Source organism: Coregonus clupeaformis, chromosome 5, assembly GCF_020615455.1.
Source record: "Coregonus clupeaformis isolate EN_2021a chromosome 5, ASM2061545v1, whole genome shotgun sequence".
Classification (NCBI taxonomy): Eukaryota; Metazoa; Chordata; class Actinopteri; order Salmoniformes; family Salmonidae; genus Coregonus; species Coregonus clupeaformis.
The window spans coordinates 15,724,706-15,744,486 of record NC_059196.1 but is presented as its reverse complement, the minus strand read 5'-3'; the positions used below and the strand labels follow the sequence as shown (position 1 = coordinate 15,744,486).

Below are 19,781 nucleotides of genomic sequence, written 5' to 3'. Positions count from 1 at the left end.
CAACTGTTCTGCCTGCAGCTATGGAACCCTGACCTGTTCACCGGACGTGCTACCTTGTCCTGGACCAGCTGTTTTCGACTCTCTCTCTTTCTCTCTCTCTCTACCGCACCTGCTGTCTCGACTTTTGAATGCTCGGGTATGAAAAGCCAACTGACATTTACTCCTGAGGTGCTGACCTGTTGCACCGTCTACAACCACTGTGATTATTATTTGACCCTACTGGTCATCTATGAACATTTGAACATCTTGAAGAACAATCTGGCCTTAATGGCCATGTACTTTTAAAATCTCCACCCGGCACAGCCAGAAGAGGATTGGCCACCCCTCAGAGCCTGGATCCTCTCTTGGTTTCTTCATAGGTTCCTGCCTTTCTTTGATTTGATTTGATCAGAGGAGGCTGGTGGGAGGAGCTATAGGAGGACAGGCTCATTGTAATGGCTGGAATGGAATAAATGTAATGGTATCAAACCCATCAAACATATGGAAACCACATTTGACTCCATTCCATTTATTACATAACAACAATTACAATGAGCCTGTCCTCCTATAGCTCCTCCCACCAGCCTCCCCTGCTGTACATGTGTGAAACACTCCCATTACCATTATGATTTTAGATGAGAGTTCAAAACATACAATGTTACAGTATTATGCTTTTCACTTGAATGGTAATGTTTACTTTAATTACCCGACAGCAATTAATCCCCAGTGATCAAGCAATCATCTAAAATGCCTAAATGTTTTTTTGGACCATGTTGTTCTTTTTTAGGTATCACTTAAAGTGTTCTGCACCAGAAACATCCAGCTCTTACTCCAACTCTCTTAATTGGTGTGTTAAGGATACCCAACACTAAATAGTTTAAATTGGGAAACTGAGTTTTGGTGTCGTGGTAAACAGTAATAGCCTGTCCTCTGGTGGAGACTCAAGACTCTTAAAACAGCATTATTGGACTTTATAATTAAACATCTCCTTTATCAGTAAAGCCCCCTTTTCTTTTCGGAAAGTTGCCAGCCATTACAGCCATGATTAATGTAACTCTCCTGACTGCAAAAATGTGGCTAATATTAAACCTACAATAGCCTAACCCTGAAAAATGTAATTTCCCCCTAGGGTGGTTGGATTTAGGAATGACAGCAGTAGCGAGGCAGCATCTGCAGGCTTCCTCCACTGAGAACAGACTGTCCATGCTTTCTTCTGTCCATTATATTGCACACAGCTGTAACATGGGATATGTCATTCATAATATAGGTTATTTAACACATTTAGCATTAAGAGTGATTGACAATTCACCACACTTTGAGGAAACGTGCAAAAACGTCAAACAAGGTCAAATAATTACAAACGGACACTTTATTTTACAAATGTATCTGTTTATGTTAATTTTTTTCATATATAGATTTTTTTTCTCATTTAGACAATGACTCATAATGTCAATAACGATGGCTATAATGTGATAAGACAAAAACAGAGATCCAATATACAGCATATAGACATGAAATACATATTGAAACAAACACCAAAAAGGAGAATGTAAAACAACAAAATAAACATTTGAGTAAAAAAAATAAGGTACAAGTCAGGGAAAAGCATTGGTGTTTCAGCTGAAGTTCCCACTCAATGTCTAAAAGTGACACACAATCATTAAAACCTTCTATCCATAAATCATTGCTCATCTTTCGTCATTAGAGAATAACCAGTCAATCAATCACACTTTACATCCCAGGGAAGGGGATAGTAGTAAAAGTATATCACATCTAGAAAAAAACTACGGTGATGGCATTTTGAGTACAATGACAGTTTAAGGTATGGCAGTGTAAAAAGTGCTGATTCTCCCATACTGAGGGAATGAAGATCATCCCAATCCCATATTCATTGTGCTGGAGTACAGTATAGCATCATTATCAGAATCCACCTGCAATTTCTAGTCATATATTCAAGCCACTAGAAGCAGTCTATCCAGGGCTACACTACATGCTCCACACAACTCTTTTTTCTCCCTGCGCAAAATAAATTGATGTAAACGACAAGTAGAGTGATGTTCAAAGTAAGGATGTTGAGGAGGCCTAGACCTGTTTCTCTATCAGTGTGTGTGTGTGTGTGTGTGTGTGTGTGTGTGTAGATCCTTGAAACAGAGAGATCCAAACAGACAGGCCCAAAGAGCAGTCAGTAGCAAGGAGACATTCTATATTGCGGGACAGGGACCTACTGGACGGTGCATTCAAGAGGAGAGACTAAGACCACCAGAGGTAAGTAACTTTGACTGAATACAAAAATAATTGTTTCTTGCAGTTCCGATGTCATTTCTCTATGAATAAAAAAACTACTGGGAATACATTCTATGCTAACATGCAGAACCAGCAAGCGGTGCACTGTCTATGTTATATTTCAGTGCAGGCCATTCAGAAAAATAGCATTGCGATCCTGATACGAGGACTAAGGTGCATACGTGCCATTCAGTTCTCACTTATTTCATTCATGAAGCTTTTGGCGATTCTAGCATTGTCTCTCAGTTCCATCACCAGTATGTGAAGGATCTCTTGGGTGGTTGGTTGTGTTTGTGTGAGACTGCAGTAGAGAAACAGGTCTGTCAGTGCAACAGTTCAGGACAGTGGTTTGGACATGGATGGATCAATGTGATGGGTCATGATGAGAGAGGGTGACAGACTTGCCGTATCCACATCTCAAATCATCTGCACATAGAGAGGCAATCTGCTCTTTGCATGGCTGTCTTTGGAAGTGCTTCTGTGAGTGACTGAGCAAAAGCAGGAGTCCCGTCCAGTCTAAATACTTTTTTCTGCGGACATAGAACTACACAAATCAAGTTATCACACTCTCTCTCCAGTGTATGTTACCTGCAACAGATCATTTAAGAACATAAAGTCCTATCATGATCTGCCTGCTCGCCACCTGGGTCCCACGATCACACCATTCACAACAGCTGCAAGAATGTGGATTTAGAAACACATATCATATTCAAGCATCTCTCTTGTCTCTGTTTTTGATTCGAAAAGTGAATCAAAGTTCAAGTTGGAATTCAATAATTCAAGTAATTTGTCACTACAAAGTGAGGCTTGATAGGTGAGACCATAGATAGATAGATAGATAGATAGATATGTTCCTGTCATTGAGAAGCACCTTTGTAATGAACATTGCATTATATCAATCCACATTCTTGCATTGTGTGTGTGTATGTATGTGTGTGGTTGGACAACAGTGTTTGTTCACAGGGTTATGTGTTGGCGGGAAGAGTAGAGGATTGCTCAGCAACTCAGATAAGTACTTATTGCTACAGCGAATCAGAATTGAAATTCATCAGTGTAATTCAGGTACTGTAGAACAGTGCCAGGTATAGGCCCATAGCAACCACAGTTCACCTTAAGCTACACATCTCCTATCTATCTAAAAACCATTTGTACTAAATCACATTTGTCTTGAAACAGAACAAAAGCTTGAACGGTATGTCAGTTTCATATTGCAGGTAAAATACAGTTGATAAAACTATTACTTTTTGAAAACCAGATCTCCTGACACAAAAAAATCTGGTAATCACAAATAAAAAGAAAACACACAAAGTCAATAAGAAATTCATTTTGCACTACAAAACGGACTGCCAAGACAAGACCAGTCAGCGGTACTGCCAGTGTATCCAGTGAGGGTGATATAGGCCCATGCATTGGTGCTTGATAACCTAGCCTACACGCTTAGAAAAAAAGGTGTTATCTAGAACCTAAAAGGGTTATTCGGCTGTCCAAAAGGGTTCTACCTGCAAACAAAAATGGTTCTACCTGGAACCAAAAAGGGTTCTCTTATGGGGACAGCCGAAGGACCCTTTTGGAACCCTTTTTTCTAAGAGTGTAACTGTGCTGTACCCTATGTTGTTGTGGCACATTATTACTGGTAAGAGGTGTGTTTCAACCTGTGCCATGCTTTGTTTGAAGCACAGCCACAAGCACAGCCACTAGCACAACCACTAGCACAGCCACATAGTATTCCCTAGAAGTCTAGAAGTAAAACACTGGCCCGCACACTGCACACTGGAAACCCATTGGTCTAATCACGTACTCTCAGCTCTAATGGGCTCAAAGCACAGCTATCGCCTCAGGCTTTTACCTAGAGCGCTGAGTGTTACAAAAAACAAAACTTTGCTTTCTAGTCTCCCCTAGAGCTGTTTGAACAGTCTTAAAACTACAGCTTCTCTGTGGCTTTGACCCTCCACACCTCTGTTGTCTTCAACAACAAAACTAGAAGACTGAGTCACAAGGTTTGTTCTTTGAGACACTGGAAGAAACACTCGCTAGATGAGAAGATTACATCGACTAGCTTCTAAAGGTTTCATGAGGTTCCATTTTTACCAATTCATTTACAATGATGACGATCGTTACGGCAACGTTATAGAACCTAATGGGAACGTTATGGCGGTATGAACTCTTAGCACCATTTAGTGTACTGAAACTTCTATACAACCTGTTTCACTTCTACCTCCAGTCCAAACCACTTGTGACAATAGAGAGGCATTGACATGTAACAACCACAGAGACAAATACAGACCTATTGCCAATAACGTTTCAATAACGTTCCAATAACGTCCTAATCATAAAACCAGTTCTCAGGGTGTGAAGTAGAAGACCCCCAGTGCAGTACGAGACTAACTTGGATCAGAATTAGAAAGTGAGGCGATACTCGTCGTCATTACTGGCATCATTGAAAACACATGTAAAAACACTGGTGAAGTATTATAATTGTGAGAAGGACGTCATCTTCTTATCCGGTTCAAGTCACCACATTCCGCACTGGAGGTCTTCGACATGGCGTTGAACGCTTGCTTCCTCTCTGGTTCTTTTTGCAGGGCGACCGGCAACCAGTGTCCTCTTTTTGAACTGACAGGCAGGCAAGAGTGAGCATGGCATCATTGACAAAAATGAAATAAAAAAACAACAGAGAAATGAAACAAAGACGAGACTGGAAGGGAGGAGAAAGTCGTAGAGATTCTCCTCCCTCTTCTTCTCTCCTCAGCTCACAGACCTTTCTCATTTCAGTGGTGAGAAGAAGAACAATGTCTGTTTTCTGGTGTGTCCCTGGAAAATGAACCATTTATGTGTGTGTTGAAGAGGTTTCACAACGTGTGTGTTGTTGTGTTTCTTTCACAGTGTACGTAGTCGATGATGTGTTGGGGAGTGTAAAAGTGTGTGTGTGTTTATCATAGTAGTTCTCTGAGATTTGTGATCATATACTGTAGGTTTGACTGAGTGTGTTTGGCAGTGGGCATGGTGGTGTGTGTGTGTGTGTGTGTGTGTGTGTGTGTGTGTGTGTGTGTGTGTGTGTGTGTGTGTGTGAGAGAGAGTATCGTCTGAGTGCAAGTGCAGACGGTTTGAGGGACTGGAGTTGGTGGGTGGGGTTGCGATTCATCATACAGTTCAGTCACACCTGTGACCTCTCCCCTCCTCACACTCTCCATTCCTGCTTCTCTTTGTTAAAAAAATTATCTCTCTCTAGACGAAGGCCTCGGGCTTGCTGCCGTTGTTGATCTGGACGTAGATCTTGGAGTCCTCATCACGCTCCTGCTTCTTGCGTTGGAGCTGGCGGCTGTAGCAGAGCAGGTAGAGAGGCAGGCAGAAGCCCAGCACCGTCAGCCCCAGCAGGCCCACGTTAACCTGCACACAACCCCACACAGGAAGTTACATCATCAGTCAGAAGAAAGGAGCAAATGGCTCTGTTGTTTTCATATCGGGACAGTAGCATGTGCTTTGCCGTGTACTCTGGGCAGATTACGTTAGAACAAGGTGGCTGCTACACATCACTCAAATACAGTAGCCTTTGCAGCATTATGCTTATAGCACATTAGTATACTTGGGTCTTCAACATTAGTGAGCAATAGGCGTGCTGTAATTTGTGTAAGCTCTGGGAAGGGTGAAAGGTCGTTGCTCTCTTACCCATAGGGGGTCTCCCTTCAGGGGGCCCATCATGGCCATGAAGAGGGGCTGCTGCAGCAGGGCGAATAGGGCGCTGATGAGGGACTGCATGCCTGTAAGACTGCCAAACTGAGACGACGGGTACCTAAGGAGGACAACCAGCATAAGGTGCTTGTGTGGAGGGGACTGCGCACACACGCACACACACACACTCCTGAGACACTTACACAGCAGCATACAGCCCTCCAACCGCAGAGTGGATGAATCCTCTCACAATGGTGTGTAGAATAAACGATAGAATCTGAGAGCAGAGAAGAAAGGAGAAAAACAAATAGTTCAACATGATGTGTTGTAGAATCTACAGGCCCAGGGCACGCATGGTGCCGTGTCCCTTCATCCTAAAATGGAGTCCATGTTTAATAAATAATGGCTTGACAGAGATGTTCCCAGAACTGGGTTGTAAATAACTTGCATAACTTGTAATGACACTTCTGTCCACCAGGGGACACTGTTGCATTAAACAATGGATCAGCTGCAATAACATGTGAGTCCATCTTTCTTTTACTGCACCAAGATTTCTCCCTTTGGGTCTAGGAGGGCTTTACAAAACACTGGGATACACGCAGTGAAATGTGAAATGTGTGCTTCTCCACAGCTCTTAGAGGATAGGAAAGAGAGCGAGAGATGGAGGAGAGGAAACAGAGGGATGAGTTACTTGGAGAGGGAGGCTGGGGACGAGGCAGGTGACCCCAAAGCCCATCAGTAGCAGGTTGGTGAAGACGAAGGCCCGCGTGGCGTTGGTGATCTTCTGGATCTGTCTGTCACGACGCTTGGGCTGGGTAAGGTCTCTATCAGAGGGGACATCATATGTTACATACAGTTGAAGTCGGAAGTTTACAAACACCTTAGCCAAATACATTTAAACTCAGTTTTTCACAATTCCTGACATTTAATCCTAGTCTAGTCCTGTCTTAGGTCAGTTAGGATCACCACTTTATTTTAAGAATGTAAAATGTCAGAATAATAGTAGAGAATTATTTCTTTCAGCTTTTATTTATTTCATCACATTCCCAGTGGGTCAGAAGTGTACATACACTCAATTAGTATTTGGTAGCATTGCCTTTAAATTGTTTAACTTGGGTCAAACGTTTCAGGTAGCCTTCCACAAGCTTCCCACAATAAGTTGGGTGAATTTTGGCCCATTCCTCCTGACAGAGCTGGTGTAACTGAGTCAGGTTTGTAGGCCTCCTTGCTCGCACACGCTTTTTCAGTTCTGCCCACACATTTTCTATAGGGTTGAGGTCAGGGTTTTGTGATGGCCACTCCAATACCTTGACTTTGTTGTCCTTAAGCCATTTTGCCACAACTTTGGAAGTATGCTTGGGGTCATTGTCCATTTGGAAGACCCATTTACGACCAAGCTTTAACTTCCTGACTGATATCTTGAGATGTTGCTTCAATATATCCACATAATTTTCCTTCCACATGATGCCATCTATTTTGTGAAATGCACCAGTCCCTCCTGCAGCAAAGCACACCCACAGCACGGTTGGGATGGTGTTCTTCGGCTTGCCCTTTTTTTTGTTTCATCAGACCAGAATACATTTCTCCAAGAAGCAAATCTTTGTCCCCATGTGCAGTTGCAAACCGTGGTCTGGCTTTTTTATGGCGGTTTTGGAGCAGTGGCTTCTTCCTTGCTGAGCGGCCTTTCAGGTTATGTCGATATAGGACTCGTTTTACTGTGGATATAGATACTTTTGTACCTGTTTCCTCAAGCATCTTCACAAGGTCCTTTGCTGTTGTTCTGGGATTGATTTGCACTTTTCCCACCAAAGTACGTTCATCTCTAGGAGACAGAACGTGTCTCCTTCCTGAGCGGTATGACGGCTGCGTGGTCCCATGGTGGTTATAGTTGCGTACTATTGTTTGTACAGATTAACGTGGTACCTTCAGGCTTTTGGAAATTGCTCCTAAGGATGAACCAGACTTGTGGAGGTCTACAATTTTTTTTCTGAGGTCTTGGCTGATTTATTTTGATTTTCCCATGATGTCAAGCAAAGAGGCACTGAGTTTGAAGGTGGGCCTTGAAATACATCAACAGGTACACCTCCAATTGACTCGAATTATGTCAATTAGCCTATCAGAAGCTTCTAAAGCCATGACATCATTTTCTGGAATTTTCCAAGCTGTTTAAAGGCACAGTCAACTTAGTGTATGTAAACTTCTGACCCACTGTAATTGTGATACAGTGAATTATAAGTGAAATAATCTGTCTGTAAACAATTGTTGGAAAAATTAATTGTATCATGCACAAAGTAGATGTCCTAACCGACTTGCCAAAACTATAGTGTGTTAACAATACATTTGTGGAGTGGTTGAAAAACTAGTTTTAATGACTCCAACCTAAGTGTATGTAAACTTCTGACTTCAACTGTATACACTTATACTCTCTGGTTATACATATGAAATACAAATGTCTTGTGGATACTAGGGGAGTATCTGGGAGGCAGGGGAATGCTCTTGGAGTGTGTGTGTGTGTGTGTGTGTGTGTGTGTTTGTGTGTGTGCGAGCTTGGGTGCGTTCGTGCGTGTGAAACTCACCTTGTGCCCGGCTTCGCGTTCTCATCCTCACACTCTTTGAGTTTCCAGTCCATGATGTACCCAATCACTGGAGCGGTCATCAGACACAGCAGCTGCAGCACTCCGAAAATGGAGGTGTACACACTCACTGTGAATGGCAGGAGAGACAGAGACATGTTATTCCCCCCCAGGACTATTGCCTCCAAAGCTTACACTCCATCTAAATAGCATGGTGTTTACAGCAAAATGGACAGGGTTGCAGTTTAGGTTATGATTCATGAGGTAAGCCAGAGTCTTAAGTCAAAGTGAATCAATGTCAGAGGCAGAGAGGGGAATAGATGGACTCTGTGCTCATCTAATCTAGCCTGAAGTCTTACCTACTTCCATCTTCTCCTCTGCAGAGGCAGTAAGAAGTCAGTGTGACAGGAACAGGAAGGGGAAGAGGAAGAGGAAGAGGAAGGGGAAGAGGTAGAGGTAGAGGTAGAGGAAGAGGAAGAGGAAGAGGAAGAGAGACAGACCAAGAATAATTAGCCGAAGCAATTCAGAGACAGAAATAAGGGCAGTGTGAAACAACTCCAGGTTGGAGAGATTACAAAGGAGGTTACAAGATTGCTAGAATGACAAAATAGCAATCACGTGACTAATTGTCCAGTAAACTACTATATGAACACTACAAGGGATTGATAACTTTTCATGTCCATGTTCAAGACACATTTTCAAGACACACACGCACGCACACACACACCTGTGCTGAAGTCTCTGTCGGACAGTGACTCAAGGATGTTGTTCATGGCTCCCATGTAGAAGATAAGTCTCAGCTGGGTGACACACATGGTGATCAGGCTGAGCATGAAGATAGGGCTTAAGACACTCTTCATGAAGGACTGGGCTGTGGAGACACAGGAGGAGAGACAGATTAACAACAACAACAGAACACGGTACCTTACCATTCACTCCAGTAAAGCTGAAGGTTAAACTGTGATGCTGCATTAAATCTCAGAATGCTAGCTATTTAGCTAACTCGATTTATTATTGGATAATACACAGGATTATAATATTTATTATCAGATTGGAGTGAGGTTTTACTGTCTGTACTGTACAGGATAGGCCTTCTTTCATTTCCTCCACATGCTGTGATGGAAAACTACCAGGGCAAGATGCTTCACCTCAGAATTAACATGGAGGTAGGGAAATAGGGAAGCTCGAAGTCTAAATAGTCCATGGGTCCCTGGATGGCAAGGTAACATGTGGAGGCCCGTGCTGTAAGCAAGGGGCCAGGGGCCATGGTCCGTTAATCATCTACTGATCTCAAAGCTGTAAAAGCAGCGGCAGGGCAGTGGAAAAGTCTTAATGGTCACGCCACAGATGTGTCCAGCGTTTATTACCCAGTGCTGCAGGTATCTGCCCAATGCTCTGGAGACTGGACCATAGTTGACATACTGGCTGGACAAGGGGCTTAGAGGCTGGTACATGAGAGCAGGTGGTTCTAACAGTCTGTCTCCATCTATAACACTGGGACTCCCCTGTGTCCTGGACCCAAAATATGTTTTAGAATATTATTCACAAAGTGTCTCACAGTAGGATCTGGGATCAGTTTTGTCTTGCAGATCATAATGAATAAGAGGGGGGGGGATCTGATCCTACATTCTTGACTGGCACACTATGTGACCACACTTGTAAGGACACACCGGGATCAATAGTCGTCATGACCAGTGTTTACTTAAACACAAAACAGTCTCGTAATGGGTTGGTTGATATAAGAACCGATCCACAAAAGAGGTCCCAGGCAGCATCCCCAGAGGGATAAATTATTTTTGAGTGAGTCTCCTTTGAAAAGGAAAAAACTCCTAACAACCAAATAAATCACCACCATCACATGCATCAGAATGATGAGTGGGCAAACACAGAGAGATAAAGAGAGAGAGATAGAGAGAGAGAGAGAGAGAGAGAGAGAGAGAGAGAGAGAGAGAGAGAGAGAGAGAGAGAGAGAGAGAGAGAGAGAGAGAGAGAGAGAGAGAGAGAGAGAGACAGAGAAAGACAGAGAAAGACAGAGAGAGAGAGAGAGAGAGAGAGAGAGAGAGAGAGAGAGAGAGAGACAGAGAAAGACAGAGAGAGAGAGAAAGAGAGAGAGCGAGAGCGAGAGAGAGAGAGAGAGAGAGAGAGAGACAGAAAGAGAGAGAGAGAGAGACAGAAAGAGAGAAAGAGACAAAAGAGAAAGAGAGGCATGGGGAGTTAGCAAGCGGCCCCTTGAAAACCTCCTGATACGTGGAATTTGTCCAGCAGGGTTACAGAACCACGGGCATTCATCCTGTGTGTATAATGACCCCCCCCAGGACCCTTACTGACTGCTACCTGCCCTCTGGCCCGGTCTCACCACCGCCACCCGAGCAGCACTTCTTGGAATGCGGTCCGAATCGATTGCACGGTCGGTTTGGTACCAAAGAGAGCCTGCAGAGAACCACAGGGTGCCCCGCTGGGAGTTTGTGACCCTTAGGCCGAGCCCGAGGGAGAGAGGGGGCGCGGAGGGGGCACAGCGGAGGCGAGGAGGGGACACGTGGCTGATTTGAGGGTGTTTTGGAGGTTTGTGGCTAATTGCAGTGTACAGATCTGGGTTAGTGAAGGCAAAGTGCACAGCCAGTTGTGCGTTTGCAGGACTTAATTTGGGAGAGGGAGGATGGCCTTGGTGACCTCAGAGCCAATGACAGCGCTCCCTCAGACAAGCTGGCGGCTGGGACCAAAACACTGGCTGGTGGTGAGCCCACTCTGAAACATCAACATTGCACCAATGCAGTCAGAGCCCGTATTTACAAAGAGTTGTAGAGTATGGAATAGCAATCCGCTTTTTGGAATAGCAATCCATCATAGAGGTACAGTCGACCATATGCTAGATCTGGGCCTATATCTAGGATCAGTTTAGCCTATTATATCATAAAAAATATTATTATATGAAAAAGGGGGGACCTGATTCTAGATCAGTACAAGATACAGGCCCAGATCTAGCATATGGTCGACTGTTTACCTCTGTTTACCCATAAAGCAGGGCTACAATGATCCATTGTATTGTTGTGTTGGATCTATTATCTAAATTCTACAGCATGGATGGAGCAGGATGTTGTGTTGGTGAAGTGGCTGGACAGTTTTTGTGGGTCTTTTAACATCAGACAGGTTTCTGGCAGACATGTCCTTTGTTTTGGCCTTATGGAGTATGGATTTGTGGAGGTACAGAGCTTGAAATCCATTATGGCAAATCCATTTCGAGAATGAACCCCATCACACTCACAGTGTGCACATTATTTATTTTCCTACTCTCCATCTGAAAGACATCAAATGCATCATGTTCTCTGGTCTGGGATGAACAGATGTGGCCTGGCTAGACACTTACATTCCTCCTGGGACTTGCACTGGACCTCCAGGTCAACGGTGGAGAGACACAGCTTGTTGCCCTCCTGTTGGGCCAGATCCTTGGGGTTTTGCTTCATGCTGTTCCCCACACTAAGTCGTCTCCCCACCGTGGTCACCTGGCGGTAGAACTGCTTTCCAGTGATCTTATGGTCAAAGCCCAGCCAGCTGAACTTGATCTTCACACTGAGGGATGGAGGGAGACAGAGAGAGAGAGAGCGGGTGAGAGAGAGAGAGAGAGAGAGAGAGAGAGAGAGAGAGAGAGAGAGAGAGAGAGAGAGAGAGAGAGAGAGAGAGAGAGAGAGAGAGAGACAGAGAGAGAGAAAGGGAGCGGGGGAAGAGGACAAAAAAAAGGTAAGGATGAGACTAAATCCAGGTGAATGAGAGCAAAGCCAGTTGAGCTCCTCATCTCATTAGCTTTCCTGTACACAGGGCCTCAAGCCTTTGCCATGCTGCAGAGGAATGTGTGCTGGGGGATGTAGTGTTCTGAGCTCCAAGGAGAATGGAGACTCTATGGAAGGCCTTAATATTCCTACTCCAACTTAAGTAGCCTAGTATTATCCACTAAACCTGTTATTGTTGGCTAATATTAGGAACTGTCTGTCTATTAGGTTATAACTAATGTTATACTGTAACTAATAATATAAGTTATATCACATCATTAATTATATAAGTAGCAAATACTAGTAATACTAAACTAATATTAGGTTACGGAGATGTCTGCTATTTTTAGGTTACCAGGAATGAAAATATGCTGTAAAACTAATAATAACTAAAAAAGCTAACTCATTTTATGTTAAGGAGTGTGATGTTTAGTGTGTGTCTTACGTGTAGTCCATATCCTCAGGTCCAGGGAAGGGCTCCAGGGGCCAATTGAAGAAGCAGTTGATAAAGACGAGGCCAGCGCAGGCAGCCCACACCAGCAAGATGGTGATGAAGGTGGCTCCTAGGTCATAGATCACCTGATGAGAGAGGAAGCAGGGACCAACAACCACAACATTAGCCTCTATGTCTGACCTTCACACTGACATGAGGGAATAGGAAAGTAGAGTCAAATAGGTAGCCCTGATAGTACAAAGCATAGTTAGCCTTCATAGCTAACCTCCATAATGGTGTGCATGCATAATGATGTGCATGGTGTGCATGTGTGTGTAGACTAGCTACAGTTGAAGTCGGAAGTTTACATACACCTTAGCCAAATACATTTAAACTCAGTTTTTCACAATTCATGACATTTAATCCTAGTAAAAAGTCCCTGTCTTAGGTCAGTTAGGATCACCACTTTATTTTAAGAATGTAAAATGTCAGAATAATAGTAGAGAGAATTATTTATTTCAGCTTTTATTTCTTTCATCACATTCCCAGTGGGTCAGAAGTTTACATACACTCAATTAGTATTTGGTAGCATTGCCTTTCAATTGTTTAACTTAGGTGAAATGTTTCGGGTAGCCTTCCACAAGCTTCCCACAATAAATTGGGTGAATTTTGGCCCATTCCTCCTGACAGAGCTGGTGTAACTGAGTCAGGTTTGTAGGCCAACTTACTCGCACACGCTTTTTCAGTTCTGCCCACACATTTTCTATAGGGTTGAGGTCAAGGCTTTGTGATGGCCACTCCAATACCTTGACTTTGTTGTCCTTAAGCCATTTTGCCACAACTTTGGAAGTATGCTTGGGGTCATTGTCCATTTGGAAGACCCATTTGCGACCAAGCTTTAACTTCCTGACTGATGTCTTGAGATGTTGCTTCAATATATCCATATAATTTTCCTTCCTCATGATGCCATCTATTTTGTGAAGTGCACCAGTCCCTCCTGCAGCAAAGCTCCCCCACAGCATGATGCTGCCACCCCCGTGCTTCACGGTTGGGATGGTGTTCTTCGGCTTGCAAGCGCCCCCCTTTTTCCTTCATAACATAACAATGGTCATTATGGCCAAACAGTTCTATTTTTGTTTCATCAGACCAGAAGACATTTCACCAAGAAGTATAATCTTTGTCCCCATGTGCAGTTGCAAACCGTAGTCTGGCTTTTTTATGGCGGTTTTGGAGCAGTGGCTTCTTCCTTGCTGAGCGGCCTTTCAGGTTATGTCGATATAGGACTCGTTTTACTGTGGATATAGATACTTTTGTACTTGTTTCCTCCAGCATCTTCACAAGGTCCTTTGCTGTTGTTCTGGGATTGATTTGCACTTTTCCCACCAAAGTACGTTCATCTCTAGGAGACAGAACGCGTCTCCTTCCTGAGCGGTATGAGGGCTGCGTGGTCCCATGGTGTTTATACTTGCGTACTATTGTTTGTACAGATGAACGTGGCACCTTCAGGCGTTTGGAAATTGCTCCCAAGGATGAACCAGACTTGTGGAGGTCTTGGCTGATTTATTTTGATTTTCCCATGATGTCAAGCAAAGAGGCACTGAGTTTGAAGGTAGGCCTTGAAATACATCCACAGGTACACCTCCAATTGACTCAAATGAGGTCAATTAGCCTATCAGAAGCTTCTAAAGCCATGACATCATTTTCTGGAATTTTCCAAGCTGTTTAAAGGTACAGTCAACTTAGTGTATGTAAACTTCTGACCCACTGTAATTGTGATACAGTGAATTATAAGTGAAATAATCTGTCTGTAAACAATTGTTGGAAAAATTAATTGTATCATGCACAAAGTAGATGTCCTAACCGACTTGCCAAAACTATAGTTTGTTAAAAATAAATGTGTGGAGTGGTTGAAAAACAAGTTTTAATGACTCCAACCTAAGTGTATGTAAACTTCTGACTTCAACTGTAAGTAGATGTGTGTGTAAGTTACCTTGATCCCAGGGAAGGTGACAGCGGAGGACGCATACGATCCAATCATGAGAGCGATGAAGGTGGAACGAAGGTCACCAAACATATTGGGAAGCTGAGGAGAGAACACAAGAAAGAGCCAGGATATAAGACTAGGTCACGCTTTAATCAGATCAATGCATTCACTTGTGTAAAAACACATGTATAAAGACACCTGTGTAAAAACACATGCATAGCCATAGAGACGCACGCATTACTCAAAAACGATTTTTCCAAAAATGTAACGCATGACATCATATTAGGAAATCGAAATATGTTTTTTGGAGGTTGTTGACAGAGAATGAGTCATGTGTGTGGAGTCTTGGTGATGCTTTCCCCACACTATTTATGACAGAGTAAGAGAAAGTCCAGAGCAGCTCTTATGTAGCCCTCTACTTGAGGTTAGAGCACAGGCTGTTCCCAACTCAACTCCTAACTGTAAACAACTGTCCTTGAGTAGAGAAGGAGGGAAAGAGGGGGGAAGGAAGGGAGAGAGAGAGAGAGAGAGAGAAAGACAAATAAATACAAAAAACTCCATATCTCCACTGTGTGCACTTGAATCTCCCATGACAGAGTCGGGAAACGGAAAAGGAACAAAAACACCACTGACAGAAACACACCAGAAATGAACTGACTGAGCCATTCACCAGTCAACAACTCCTGAACATAACTGTTTCATGGCATATTTGTTCAACAGTTCTCCAAGAACTCCCCCGAACCAATCTCTCCATCCGTCCATCCACCCTCACCACAGGTTCCCTGCTTGTTAGAGCCATGGAGGAAATCTCTCACTCCGTGCCGTGGCCTCCCCAGACGTCATTACCCTTGACCACTAATTGGAACAAAGGTTAACGGCAGAATCAAAACATCCCACATGACAGCTACACTAACAATCACATTCCAGTCCTCCTAGAGAAGTGAAATGAGCTGGAAACATCTCTATTTTGACACTTACAGTAGGAGTGAGTAAGGCTCTACTGCAAGTCAGCACTGGTGCCTAGTTGGCAGGACAAGAAGAGGTGTGTGTGTGTGTGTGTGTGTGTGTGTGTGTGTTCGGTTTTATTATCCTTGTGGGGACCAGAATTGGGGACATTTCGCCAGTCCCCACAAGGAAAATGGTATTTTAGGCTTAGGTGTTAGGGTTACAATTAGGGTTAGGGGTTAGGGTTAGGTTTAGGGATTTGGGGTTAAGGTTAGGTTAAGGGTTAGGTTTAGGGGTTAGGGAAAATAGGATTTTGAATGGGAATCAATTGTTTGGTCTCCAAAAGGATAGTAAAACAAATGTGTGTGTGTGTGTGTGCCTGTGATATCAGGCTGGCAGACAGACAGAGGAGAGAAACACTGGTCGTATGCAAGGCTACCTCGCCACCATCTCTCCTAGCACCCTACCAACCTTCACTTAGCACAGCTTCAATCAGCAGTGTTGGCTGTGACATTGCCCTGGAATAAACTAATACGGAATATTCTGAATAATGTGCTTGAGTGTCGTCAGGGATGTGCTGTCCATTGCTCTGCTCTCCTCAGTTCCCCTATCTAACTGTCACCACCAGACTGTCAGTGTGTCACCAGACTATCACATGACCACAATGACCTCACTGAGTCAGTCACGGACAGACAGACAGACAGACAAGCACAGGCACTAACCTATATCCCAGTCAACCTTTGTCTGTCTGTTCTGCTAATATTTTTGTTTACCAGGTTTGGATGGAATGGAACGAGTTCACCTGCCTTTGATCAAATTAAGGACACGGGGGGAAAGGGAAAAATAATGAATTGTCAACAGAAGGTAGAGCCTAAAACATCAACAGCATGTACAGGTCCAAACCAGCTTACAGCCTAAATGCTGCAATTACTGAAGTCGCCTCATTAGTTTTAGTGGTCTAAAGTCAGTTTAACTGAGAGTTACTGTGGTGGTTCCAAAACAAACCGCCACAAACAGGTTTCTCAATCTTGTTCACGTGCAGAAATCAAACCACATAATTATGTCTTATAACTATGATAAGAATGATATCCAACTGTCAACGTACTGAAGGATGTAGATTTACAACTTGTGAGGAGAGGCATGTTCAGGCACGCCCTGGCTCTGGGGACTCTGAAATGTTGAGCCAGGGTGTGGAGTTTTGGGTTATATTTTCTATGTTGATGTTCTAGATCGTGTAGATCTATGTTGGCCAGGGTGGTTCCCAATCAGAGGCAGCTGTAGCTCGTTGTCTCTGATTGGGGACCATACTTAGGCAGCCTGTTTGGCACTAGTCGGTGGGGGATCTTGTTCCGTTAAGGTTTGTTTTGTGTAACCTAGTACTTCATAAAATGTACGCTTATCACGCTGCGCCTTGGTCCGTCTCATCAGTAAACGATCGTGACATGTTCAGGTTGGGAAACAGGATCTGTGTCACCTAGTTAAAAAGTCCTGGGGCGCTACATTGCTGAACATTCAGACATAAATACTGTATATGATGTAGAATAAGGAATCACGTCAGCACTAATAATGACATTTCTCTCTGCAACGTTGAACAATGTTTGCCTCCTGAACCTGGCCCTGATAGCAGTGCAGCCATGAGTTTGTCTTCCTAATCTACCTGGCCACAGTACAGTGTTCCAATTTCGGAGCACTTCCTGAATTCTGCTCCATCAGGCATGACTAAATACAGTGTCTAGAGGCAGAAACAACAACCCAGGGCTGGTTAATGATTGGCCAACTATTTTCTCTCTAGGCCAATCTCAGTTCACCTGAGACATTACCTGTTCCTGTTTCATGAATACTGTCTCTGTCTGCATCCCAAATTGTACCCTATTCTATACATAGTGTACTACTTTTGTCCAAGTCCCTATGGGCCCTGGTCAAAAGTAGGGCACAGTATAGGGTGCCATTTGGGGCACAGACCCGTCTCTGTTAGCTCTTCTAGAGCCAGGAAGAAAAGGCAGGGTCAATACAAATGGTGGACTGTCTGCATTCACCTACCAATCTCTATTTGGCTCCATTTTGGGATCTGAACAGTCATTGAGATAAGAGATAAAGTCTGTTTGTAGAGTGTTGGACTATGAGTAGCATCTAACTCTATAGGACGTACTCAAAGCTAAACAAGGTTGCTATGTTGTTGTGGGGGAGCAACAACATGATGGGCAATCCCAGAGTCTTTAACCAATACAGGCTGATTACTCCGGATCTATACACTGCAGCCAGTGCGGTGTCTGTGCTCTGAGCAGATAACAAAATGTTTGCAATACACTTTCATACACTCACAGTGGTGAAACTAGGCTATGTGCTATTCGTTATCACTTGAGAAAATTGAGAAAATCCCTATCTGAAATGCTGAGTGATGTTTGCAGACAGTAAAGAATGCCTGTGGTAAGCAGTATTCCTCTAAAGCCAATAAGGGAAGCAGTCTTATCCTGTTCTTATTCAAGTAAATACTACACATTCTACACTTTCCATATCAAAATGTTGCTAACATGGAGAGGTGCATGAGTGTCTCAAATGTGTGCACTGCAGTTCTACTTGAAAAACAAACCCTAGCCAGAAAACAACCCATTGCGTCTGGGTTCATCTGATTATTTTGTGTGACGGCAGCAATGATCATTATCTTTAGTGCAGCAGACGGAGACAGAGGGAGAAACAAGTGAGAGAGAAAAGAGGAGAGTGGAAGAGTGGAATAACTAAAAGCCTCTAAGGCACAAAGGCCAGAGAGAACAGACAAGGAGGAAATTGACAGAAGGGGGGAAACAGAGAAGTGAAAGAGAGAAGAGCGGCTGCTGTTGCGTAAAAGCTTTAGTGCTTACTGGGCTGGTTCTCAGCAGCCAAAGGGAACCAGTACAAACCGGTCCAATCCTGACAGGACAGAACTCCATCATAAAATGAGTCAACATGGTGTGTCCCTGACGACCACACGCAGACAACACCAGCCTGAATATCTCCATCTCTGTGCCATCACTCTACCACTCTCTTGCTCCCTCTTTCTGTCTCTCTCTCTATCTCTCGTTCTCTCTCCGTCATCAACACTTTGTTTTGAAATGCTGGCCTGGCTGTGAATCCCTATCCACCACTACTGGACATGAAACCTAAAGCTGAGTGCATGGTGAAAACAAAAACAACAACAGCATGTGCAGCAGTTGTCTGCCTCCACAATCCATCCATGTATTTTAATAAGGAAATCAACATGACCCTGAGATCAGTGCCTCCACAGTCTAATAGTGTATCGTCAAGCACCAGTTAGCAAGTCAACATCTGATGGCAGGACATTTTACAGGCAGGGGGGTCGGTGTTCGTGGTGGTGACCCTGTCTGAGTAGAGAGGAGCTATCATTAGTCTAGCCTGGTCCACTTAATTCCCCCCAATGACCTAGTGACACAGATCCCACAGAGGGATTGGGACCAATGAAGAAGTCCTAAAATAGAAAGGATTAGATTTAATGCAAAACAGCTAAACATGACTCAGAGATAATATAATAATCTTAACAAGTGCCGCAATGTACAAGAGGTGGAGCTGAGCTCTGTGTGTGTAACGATCCCGGCTGTCTGAGTCGGGTCCTGTCTGGTGACTAGTTTTTCCTGTTCGTAATCTCCAGTTTCCCGAGGGTTCGGGAACGCTCCGGGGAGCGCTCTGGTTTTCCGCACCTGCATCCCATCAGCAATCTGCACACCTGGTCCTGATCATCACCCTTCTTAGGCTCTGGCCGAACATCCAGTTCCTGCCGGATCGTTAGCTATGAACAGTATGTTTGTCAGCGTGTCAGCCTCTGAGCCCTTAGTTAGTTTTGTTGTTTTGCACCTTGTTACTTGCTGTGTACTGACCTCCGTTTTTGTTCTGTCTGCAGTCTCTCACCCGGAACCTTCACCCAACCTCTGCCTGATGGTCGGCGGCTGCCGAGCCAGTACCGGACCAACCACTGCACCCTCAACAACCCATCCACGCCACCCGCTCTGTTCCCTGGATTATCCAGCCTCACTCGGAATCTACTAAATAAACACTCACCTTTCTCTCAACGTACCTTGTCCTTGTCTGCTTCTGGGTTCTGGCATAGTAAACCGTGACAGAACGATCCGGCCAGTAATGAACCCAGCGGACCTGGACTC

The 19,781-nt window shown here is 44.0% G+C and overlaps 1 protein-coding gene across 2 annotated transcripts in view; it reads right to left on the bottom strand.

Annotated features, from left to right (window-relative positions):
- Window positions 1–3,781: 3,781 nt before the first annotated feature.
- Window positions 3,782–19,781, bottom strand: part of LOC121563249 (large neutral amino acids transporter small subunit 4) — a 33,755-nt gene continuing 17,755 nt past the window's right edge. The window contains exons 6-15 of one of the 2 annotated variants that reach the window (XM_041875219.2): window positions 14,692–14,784; window positions 12,714–12,847; window positions 11,869–12,071; window positions 9,232–9,375; window positions 8,864–8,881; window positions 8,508–8,634; window positions 6,623–6,755; window positions 6,135–6,208; window positions 5,929–6,052; window positions 3,782–5,649 (exon numbers count right to left, since the gene is read on the bottom strand). In XM_041875219.2, coding sequence (XP_041731153.1) covers window positions 5,488–5,649; window positions 5,929–6,052; window positions 6,135–6,208; window positions 6,623–6,755; window positions 8,508–8,634; window positions 8,864–8,881; window positions 9,232–9,375; window positions 11,869–12,071; window positions 12,714–12,847; window positions 14,692–14,784 — 1,212 coding nt within the window. In that variant the 3' untranslated portion in view covers window positions 3,782–5,487. The remainder of the gene's footprint in view (window positions 5,650–5,928; window positions 6,053–6,134; window positions 6,209–6,622; window positions 6,756–8,507; window positions 8,635–8,863; window positions 8,882–9,231; window positions 9,376–11,868; window positions 12,072–12,713; window positions 12,848–14,691; window positions 14,785–19,781) is intronic. The other variant, XM_041875223.2, reaches the window with a different exon arrangement.